General features: G+C 31.9%; 2 protein-coding genes across 2 annotated transcripts in view; both read right to left on the reverse strand.

The window, feature by feature from the left end:
• LOC111241485 overlaps positions 1–8,200 on the reverse strand; it is a 16,284-nt gene extending 8,084 nt beyond the window's left edge. Inside the window, exon 1 of the mRNA XM_022779891.1 lies at positions 7,919–8,200. Within this exon, the coding sequence (XP_022635612.1) occupies positions 7,919–8,194 (276 nt within the window). The 5' untranslated portion in view covers positions 8,195–8,200. The remainder of the gene's footprint in view (positions 1–7,918) is intronic.
• Positions 8,201–8,265: 65 nt separating this feature from the next.
• Positions 8,266–10,480, reverse strand: LOC111241517 (probable disease resistance protein At5g63020). Its single transcript, XM_022780162.1, has 4 exons — positions 10,109–10,480; positions 9,127–9,939; positions 8,409–8,659; positions 8,266–8,338 (listed from the first exon to the last, which is right to left on the reverse strand). Exons 1-4 carry the CDS (start codon positions 10,349–10,351, stop codon positions 8,266–8,268), a joined length of 1,380 nt encoding a protein of 459 aa, XP_022635883.1. The 5' UTR covers positions 10,352–10,480.
• Between the last annotated feature and the right edge of the window lie 481 nt (positions 10,481–10,961).

Genomic DNA, 10,961 nt, shown 5'->3' on the forward strand with positions numbered 1-10,961 from the left:
TATATATATATATATATATATATATATATATATATATATATATATATATATATATATATATATATATATATATATAAAATCCACTGCAGTTTCATCTCACATCTCCCTTTTCTTATTGGCTAGGTTTGAAGCACAACCAGAAGATGAGAGCTTCTCAACTCCACGCACTTCATATCAGCTTTAGGATAAGTGAATGTTGATACCTTTTTTTCTTTTTCATGAGTCACCTTGAGGAAACTTCCAAGAACCCTCTTTTTCTATTGCAAGTGTCGTTAGAAATCTTCTTAGGAATATTCTTTTGTTGGAGTATTCATATAAGTTTTTTTTGGGTCTGGAGGCACCTTGAAGCTTGTGAGCCTTACAGCATCTTGGTAGGTGTAGATTTTGTTCAGCTTAACCAGGTGAAAAAAGCTAAGTTTTTTACAAATTGCATGTTGATTATTTTGTCAATTGGTTGTTGCATGTTGAATGTGTGTCAATACTATTGTTGTGATGCATAATGGGTGTTTTGATCCATTGGCTGCTTGTCTCTGTATTGGTGGGTGTTTCTTTTTACTCTATTTTGTTGGTTGGAATTTTTTGTTATGGAAGCTTGAGTTTTGGATCCTTCGGTGTGTGAGAACATGCTTGTATTTGGGAAAATTCGTGGATTTTATGGACTGTTGAATGCAAGGGGTTTTAAACTGAGCAATTAGATCAATAGATACTAGTTAACAATGTTTTGAAGCATCTAAAAGTTTATAAAAGTGAAGATTCCCAATTGGTGTAATTGAACAACTTAAAATTATGAAAATTGAGGTTTCTGCTGATATAGCGTTAAGCGGTAGTAGGATACAAGAATTCCAAATCAAAGAGTTGTTTCATGATAGATTGTTGAGAAGTAGTTTTTCCTTGTTGAGCACTATTGCTCCAGGAGCGCCAGTCATGTTGGTTCTACTATTTATTTCCTAAATTTCTTTTACTAGCTTTGTTGGTTCAAAGGTTTCATATTGTGCTTATTTATGGAATTGTTTATGGATTTATTGATGAATATGCTTGTGTATAATAATGTATGAAACTATGATGATGATGAACTTGTTAGTGGAGATGGACATATATGAAAATATTTCTTAGTTGTAATTGATCTCGAATATGATATCACTTAGTATGTATGAATTTAATTATGGGTGATTGTTTTGTAAGGATGTGTTTGGTGTAATTCTAAGTATATTGTAGAAAGATTCTATGGTGACATTCCTTTAATGTAAAAGTTAATGTAAGGATTCAAGTAAAATGATATCCTCAAACTCTAATAACCATTCACACTCATGTAGAATGGAATGAGTTATGAGTGAGAGTAGCAGAAGATGCTAGTTTGAAGACAAGATAATGGCCTTAAAGGCGAAAGGAATTAACTTTGTAAGTGTTAGGTGAAACCCATTAGCAATAGTTATAGTGAATTCGATGTCAATGCATGTATTTGGATAATTGAGACTAGAGAGTTTGTAATTATATGTTTGATTATTCTATGAATTTCTAAAATATGTTATTATATGATTTATCAGTTTAACTATTATATGCTCATTTCTTTTATAAACAATCTTACCCTCTGTTGTGTTTGTGTTTCCTTTGTTTGTTGTTTTTCTTTTATAAAGATCACCTTTATCGATGTGTGTAGATGAGGAAATAGGTGTTGGATCACCTTAGGAAGAAGATGTTGATGCAACCGTATAGATATAGGATTGTAAGAGTTAGGTTTAACTATTATCTTTTGAACACTTTATAGTGTTATGGTCAACATTTAGTTTCTTTGAAGTTATTGATGTAGAATCTCTTATATGCTAATATGATTATTTTGGATAAATGTAATAGTATAATTATATGTCAATCTTTGACTAGTCAATGATTTTTAGCTATGTAAAATTTTATTTAGTATTATTGTACTATTAAATGAAATGAAATGTTACATTATTTATGTCTCGTTATATATGGCCCACACTAAAAAATAAGTTTTTTTTTTTTTGTCATTATTTCTTAATGAAATTAACTTTATAATTTAAAGGGCCATGAGCATTGGGGATATATGTTTCAAGACAAAAGTATATGATGGGCATTAATGTGTAATCTTAGTAAAACATTCAATTTGTATTTGTGTATATTAAAGTGTAATGCAAATTCTAGAGAATGTAAGAACTCCTAAGGTAGAAGAATTAAAATATAATACAAATTTAGAATATTGTAGAAAAACCTAAGATAGGAAGAAAAAAATCAAGAACATTCTACATAGATAAAAATCAAGAAGATTCCACATATGTTGTGACTAGCATTTTCTAATATAATCTATCGGTCTGTAAATACCCATGTGCTCTACCATTTGAGGTAAGAAAATATCTACCACAACTAAGACAAATACAAACTACACTTCTTCCAACTACTATTTTCACATTCTATTATCTCCACATTTCCACTATCCCATCAACTTTGCCTTTCACAACCTAAAAATATTAACAGTGGTACCAGAGCTACGTTCGATTGTCTATTGGCGTAGATAAAAATTTTCAACTACTTCAAAAAAAACAATAACTCCATTCTATACTACTTCTAGAATATTTTTCCAACTCATGGCTATTACCAATCAAACATCATTAATTCCAGTACCTATTTTCACAGGAGAAAATTATCATCTTTTAGTGTCAAAATAAAGACATTCTTTCGCTCTCAAGATTTAAGGAATATTAGAGAAGAGGGATTTACTATTCTAGAAGACATCTCCACTTTTACTATATCTTAGAAGAAGTAGTTGAAGGAAAAGAAGAATTCAAGGGCTTTATCTTCTCTTCAACAAGGAGTTGATAACACAATTTTTACATGAATAAATGGGACGACAAGTGCAAAGCAAGCATGAAACATAATATAAGAAGAGAATAAGGAAATGATAGGTATGCAATGTTAAACTTCATTCTCTAAGACGAGAGTTTGAATTAATAATAATGAAACAATTTGAGACCATCAAAGACTACTATTCTAGAATAAAAGAAATAGTTAGTTAAGTGAGATCCTATGGGGAAAATATTTTTGATAAAAATAATTGTTGAGAAAATTTTAATTTCTATTCCCCAAAAATATGATGAAATCGTAACCGCGATTCAACAAACAAAAGATTTGGCTACATTATTAGTAACACAACTAATAGGCTCTCTTGAAGCTTATGAACAAAGATTGAAAAGGTGTGCCGAATACGCGGTCGAAAATGTCTTTCAATCAAAACTAAAATTATCATCCCAAAATGAAGAATATGAAGGAAATAAAAGTAGACGAGAAATTTTTAGAAATAAAAAAAATTCTATAAGCTTCTCTATGACTCATAAGGAAAATATCCTCCCTGTGACATCTAAGAAGACAAGTCACTTGAAAAAAGATTGTTGGCACTATGGAAAACCTCAATGTCAGTACTACAAGAAATTTGGTCACGTAGATAAGTATTATCATAATAAAAATAAGTATCAAGTAAACTTTGTGGAAGAACATAATCAAGAGCAACACTTACTCCATTTCAATCAAGAATCTCCTAATGGAGAAGGAAGTTGGTACTTGAATAGTGGAGGCAGCAATCACATGGCGAAATATCAAAGAATCTTCAAAGACATTGATAAATAATTTAATGTCAAACTTCGGCTGGGAAATGGAACCACAGTGGAGTCTCGAGGAAAAAAAACTTTCATGGGGAGGCAAAGAAAGGTATCAATTTTATCAAGGACGTTTTAATAGTTATCAATCTTCAAGAGAATCTTTGAAGTATTGGCCAAATGATGGAGAATGGATATTCTCTTTACTTTGAGAAAGATACATGCAAAATTTATGATAGTAGAATGATAGAAATTGGCCAAGTAAAAATGGAGAAGAGAAATAGAAACTTTTCTATAAGCTTCAAACTTGGAATTAATATGTCGTGAAGGAAGATATTGATGACTCATGGCTTTGGCATAAGAGATTTTGCCACTTCAACACACACACCTTAAAGCTTCTATATTAAAAAAATGATGAGAGATCTTCCATTCTTGAAGGAGAATAATGAACGTGATTACCATTCTCAACGAATAAAGCATGGAGAACAAAAGACTTACTGGAGTTGATTCATACCGATGTTTGTCAACCGATGAGGACACCTCCACATCACAACAATAGGTATTTCATCCTCTTCATTGATGACTTATCTGGAATAACGTGTCTATTTCTTAAAGGCAAAATCAGAAGTGTTCGGAATATTGAAGAAATTCAAGGATCTTGTCGAGAAGCAACGTGAAAAACAGATAAAAGTATTTAGAAGTGATCGTGGAAAGGAGTACATATCTCGCGAGTTTGACAAATTTTGCGAAGATGAAGGCATAATGCGACAACTGACAGTCGCATATACTCCACAACAAAATGATGTGTTAGAGAGAAAGAATCACACACTCATGGAGATGAAGAGAACAATGTTAAATGAAAAAAGTATGCCTAACCCTTTCTAGGCTGAAGTAGTCTACACTATAGTTTACATTCTAAACGGATGTCCAAATAAGGACGTCCAAGACGAAACTCCTATTGAAGCATGGAGTGGAAGAAAGCCATAAGCTAAATACCTACAAGTGTTTGGATCTATTTACTACATACATGTTCTTGATAAAAAAAAAGGCATAAGTTTGAAAACAAGACTATACGAGGAGTATTTTAGGGATATAGCACACAATCAAAAGGCTATTGAGTCTATAATCCACAAACAAAAAAACTAATGATTAGTCGAGATGTTAAGGCTGATGAAACATTTTAGTTCCAGTGCAACGATCTCAAGAAAAAACTCAAGAGACAAAAGATTCAGTACACTTTCTCTACCTCCACAACAAGATTCTTCACCTAAATCCATTCCAAGAAAAGTAAGATCTTTAGTAGACATATACGAAACTTGCAATATGGCCATGATTGAGCCTAAATGTTGTGAAGAACCATCAAAGAAAGAAGTATGTGTCAAGGCTATGGAAGAAGAGATTAAAATGATTGAGAATAATAACATTTGGGAGCTCGTAAACTACCCTAATGGAAAATACATCATTAGAGTGAAATGGATATATAAAACAAAGCTCAATCTTGAAGGAACTATACAAAAGCTCAAGGAAAGATTGGTTGCTAAAGGCTACTCACAACAACCAAAAATGGACTACAATGAGACATTTGCTCCACTTGCTCACTTAGATACAATTAGAGTTTTAATAGCTCTTACAACACAGATGGAACATCTATCAACTGGATGTCAAATCAGCCTTTCTAAATGGAGTTCTCAAAGAGGATATTTAGGATGAACAACCACAAGGCTTCTTCCACAATGGCAATAAAGGCAAAGTGCTAAGACTAAACAAAGTCTTATACAACCTAAAGCAAACTCCTCGAGCATGGTATAGCAAGATTGATCAATACTTCATCGATCAAGGATTCAAGTGGAGCAAAAGTGCGCCAACACTTTATATTAAGGCACAAGGTCAGTATCATCTCCATATGGAAATGATGAAAGAATTTAAAGAAGGCATGATGAAGACATTTAAGATGATCGGCCTTGGATTGATGAATTATTTCCTCAGTATAGAGGAGAAACAAGAAAAAGAAGTTATATTTATCTCTCAAAAGAAATATATTGAAGTTATACTAAAGAAGTTCAAGATGAATTATTATAAACCTACCATTATTTCGATGGTGTGGTAAACGAGAAGCTACAAAAAGATGATGGAGCATAAGAGGTAGACACATCACGCTATGGAGTTTGATTGAAAGTCTCATGTATGTCACAACCACACGACCAGACATTATGTATGCTACAAGTCTTCTATCAAGATTTTTGCAAAAGCTAAGTCAAATTCATTGTGGAGTAGGAAAAATAATTTTAAGATATATACATAACACAAAGGAGATTGGTATATGATACAAAACCATGACTAACTCAAGGATGATTGGCTACACAGATAGTGATTGGGCAGGATCAATGGACGACATGAAGAGTACATCAGGACACGCTTTCATAGTAGGATCAAGTATTTTATCTTGGGCATCAAAGAAGCAAGCAATCATAGCACAATCAACAATAAAAGCAGAGTATGTAGCAAATCTTGAAACTAAGAGTCAAGCCATATGGTTACGAAGAATATTTGAAGAAATGGGTCAACCACACCATATAACGACTACTATCTACTAGGACAACAAATCAACAATAGCAATAGCAAAAAATCTAGTCCATTATCAAAGAACAAAACACATTCATTAAATATCACTTCATTAAGATGAATAGACAACTAAACAAATTCGACTCGAGTACTCTCCAACAAAAGACCAAATTGCAGATATTTTAGCGAAGGTGTTACCAAGACCAACATTTGAACTATTGTTCCATTCCTCAAGTTACCGAATTTGCATCAAGGAGGAGTATTAAAGTGTAATGCAAATTCTAGAAAAATGTAGAAACTCCTAAGATAGAAGAACTCAAATGTAATACAAATTTGAGAATATCGTAGAAAATTCGAAGACAGGAAAAAAAATAAAGAACATTCTGTATAATTAAAAATCTAGAAGATTCCACATAACTTGTGGTTTTCATTTCTTAAAATAATCTATGGGTCAATAAATACCAATGTAATCAACCATTCCAGGTTAGACAACATCTACCACAATTAAGACAACTACAAAATACACTTTTTCCAAATACTATTTCACATTTTATTGTATCCACATTTTCATTATCCCATAAACTATTTTTTTTCACAACCTAAAAATACTAACATTATACCTAGTAAAAGAATTATTTTTAAAATAATTATCCATCAAACAAACCTACTCATATATAATATAATATATTCTAATTGATTTGAGGATAAGAGAAGTATTTTATATCACGAGAAAAAAAAATAGTAATGTAATACAAAAGAAGACTATTTAGTTTATATAAAAAAAATAATTAGGATAAGTAATTCTGACCTTTTCATGAAATAAGCTTTGGACAATTGTGTTGAGATCAATGTGGAAAGTGAAATCAGAATCTTTTGATGTTTGAATCCCCGAAAAGATTGCTAGTTTTATGACTCCTTCAGAGAAAGTTGTCATATTGGAACATTCAGTAATCATCATCTTTTGTAAACATGGGCATTGCAATGTGGCATTTCCTGAATAAAACCTTATTAGCCTCGGTAAGTATTTCAGCTTAATCCATCTGAGTCGTCCAAATATTATCTTATCACAATCATCTTCATCTTCATTTCTTGCAATTTCTTTGATTGATCCACAATATCCTATGCTTAGAGTCTCAAGTTTCACCAAACTTTTGAGTGTTGCAAACGTGAATAAATACTCCATCCTTTNGCANTGCATCACATANAAATATTTAAGATTGATGAATGACACCGCACAATAAACTATTCTTTCTACCAGAGGGCACTTNTAAAGCTTTAACAGTTCAAGTTTTTCAGTGTATGGTTGTACCCACGTGTGCTCTAAACCTATACACTCCAACTCCTTTAATTCCAACAAATNTAATTGTTTCAATCCAGCAAGTACTTTGTCGTGAACTTGAAGCTTTTGAGAGGGAAATATCTCCTTCAGACCAAAGCATTTTTGTACTGTAAGCCATTCTAAATTGGGTAGCTTGTGAAAGAAATCAAAAGGCAAACTATCTTTCCCATTGTTATCATCCTCAAAGAATAGTATAAGATATTTTAATTTACAAAGAAGGTCTTGTGGCAAACGTGCATCACTCATTAGCTTAATGTTTTCCTCATTGAGTGTCAGTCCCTCCAGTTTGGGAGAAACCTGACAATTGAAGTCAAAAAGATTCAAAAGACGAGATGTTAGTTAGATACCGAGAAGAATTTATCAATAAAAAGAAAAGAAAAACACAAAAGGTTAAATAATAATGCTTTATTACCTTTTCAATTGTGAACAAAGGTTGTTGTAAGTTAGTTGGAGCCTCTAAAACTTCTTTTTTACTATCATCATCAAAGCTTGATCTGAATACCTTCAGCTTAGGACAACATTCCACATATAACTCATCTAACAAGGGACATTCTAGATGATGCTTTCCAGGGTAAAAGCAACTCAACAGTGGCATGTTTTCAAGATATAGATATGACAAACAAGGGAATTCAAACATTAATGTCGTTCTATGTTCCATTTTATCTTCCCTTCCAACTATTTCTACCATTTTCTCACACCCCTGTATATGAAGCTTCTTCAACTTCCCAAGATTTTTGGCAAGTGATAAAGGGAACAATGTTAAAAGGCTTCCACAGCCATCAACATCCACTCTTTGCAAATTGGAAAAACTGACAATTCCTTTGATATTTTCCTTCCATACACATTTTAAATTTGACAAGTGTTTTAAAGTAAGATTTTCCAAACGAAACATTATTCCATACGTCTGGATTTCACTCTCATGTATGTCAAATATTATCTGTGCTGATTCACATTTCTCCACATTCAATTCTTCTAAGTTCTTCAAGTAAGGTAGTACATGAGAGGGAATTAAAGTATCTCTTTTACATGCTTCATCAAATTCCAATTTCTTCAAACAACCAAAGAAATTGTCCGGAAAAGCAAATTTGCCATGTCGAACTTTCCCCTCAGGATAATCAACAAGATTTATATCCTTTGAATATTCAAAAGAAACCTTAAAAAGAGAAGAAACTAAATGTCAGATGTACATGACAATCAATGATTGAATAACTATATACAAAGTCTTTATACTAATTCTTATGGTATATGTGACCCGCACTTTAGTTCATTATATAATTTGTTATAAAACAAATTTGGAAAAATGAAAAAAGTGGAAATTGTTTCAAATAATTCAAAGAATAAAGGTCATCGTTTGCACAATTTTGATTGCGAAATTGTGCTAGACATTTGGAAATCAAATCCAACTTGATAATACAAACCATTAACCTTGTTGTCTGAAAGTAGGAAATAAATTACTTAAATCTGTACAAAACGACATAATGTCCATGCTTCGTATTATTTATGTTTTGCAAAATAATTGAATTATTAGTTATGAACATTTTCAAAGAAATTAACATTAAATTATCTATGGAGATATGATGCAATGAAAATTTGTAATGATCAACATACTTTAATGCATACCTGGTTTGTGAAATGTGTTTGTAGAGTGGCATTCAAATCACCTTCCCAATACCATTTGTCTTTATCTCCTTCTTCAACATGTACTTTTTGTAGCTTTGGAGAACTTTGGACTTCAGACAATTTTGTCATTTGAGGGCATCCACTTACTACTAATTTTTCTAATAGTGGGAATTTTAAGTCACACTTTTCAACACTAGAGAAACTTGTGAGATTTTGTAGAGACACCAATTCTAATGATTTTAATTGTTTAAACTCAACCTCTTGTACTTTTTCCTCTTCATTTTCTGCAGCAATTTCCGCAATTAATGGACATGAAATTACTTTCATCGTTGTGAGTTGAACCAAGGATTTAGCAGTTGAGAGTGTCATTAAATTCTTCATCATACAGTTCACCACTTCTATGGATGTTAAGTAACTAAAAGATACCAAGGATGATGCTAGATTTCTCAATTTTTTGCATCCAAAGATGATTAAGCGTTCTACCCTTTGAAGAAGCACATCATGCTCAAAACCAATCTCCTCTAGAGACCACATGTTATATAATTCTAACTCTTTAAGTTGCACAATACCACCTATTTTTTCACATGAACTAAGACGTTCAGGAGTCCAAATTCTTTTCATGTGACAAAGTTCTAATATTAAACTTTTCAAATTGGGAAGTCTATGAAGAAACCAAAAGAGAATTTTATTATTCTTCAATCTATACAAGGCAAGTTCTTCTAGTTTATGCATTCTATAAGCATTAACAATGTATTTCTGTAACCATTCTGCTTCCTTTAAGCTGACCGACATGTATTCCAAGTTATATATTGCCTAAATAAATAAATAAAAGAATTATTGTTAGTATTAAAGCATACTAGTTGAATCATAATGTATTATTTTGATTTCAGAAATAAAAGACGTAAACAGGACATATTCTATATTTCCAACAAAAAGCTTAAATTAAGAACATCTGATTTCTATCTGAACGAACTTTATGTACCTTTTTTGTAGCTAAAACAATTGGTTGCTCTTTTGAATTTGTGATTTCTGAAGTCAATCCTTCGAGCATGCTACAGTCGACTATTTCCAATTTCTTCAATGGTGGCCATTCTAAAGTATGAATTCCTGAGTAGAAACTCCTCAATTCATGCAACTCTATTAATGATATTGTGTTTAGATGAGGAAATTTAAAGGTGATAGCAGTTTCACTTGAATGTTTGTCCAAACCAATAATCTCTGTCATTGCCCAACAGTACCATACCTCAAGGACTTCTAGTTTTCCTAGGTCATTGGCAATAGAAACCGGAAAGATATATTTCAATTTTGGACTCTCATCAACTCTTATGCTTTGCAAATTATTACATTTGAATATTTCACCAGTGTTACCCTTCCATACGTTCACCAAACTGGGCAGATTTTTTAGAAATATATTACCCAAATTTGCTTCAATAATATTACTAGTGTGCAAAATATTTGCAAAATCAAATATGTTTGCAACCAATTCGCAGTCTGTAACTGTCAAGCTTTGAACGCTTTGCAATCTTTGTCCCATATAATTAGGAAAAATTGTAACAAGTTCATTACACTCTCTTATCAGCAAAGAGTTCAAATTGCTAAAGGAATGTAAACCAATATCAGATTTCCAAATGGTACAGAGTTTCTCCATGCACATAATCTCCATTTTCTTCAACTTAGGAAAAACATCAATATACTGTTACAATAAAAAAACTTTATATGTGAGGAATTGAAAGACAAAATTACTTAACATATCAAACAACAGAGGATAGCATTAATCAAACTCAATAATAAATGAATCCACACACCTTTGCATCTTCCGGACGAAATATATCCTC

Source organism: Vigna radiata, chromosome 4 (assembly GCF_000741045.1).
Source record: "Vigna radiata var. radiata cultivar VC1973A chromosome 4, Vradiata_ver6, whole genome shotgun sequence".
Taxonomy (NCBI): Eukaryota; Viridiplantae; Streptophyta; class Magnoliopsida; order Fabales; family Fabaceae; genus Vigna; species Vigna radiata.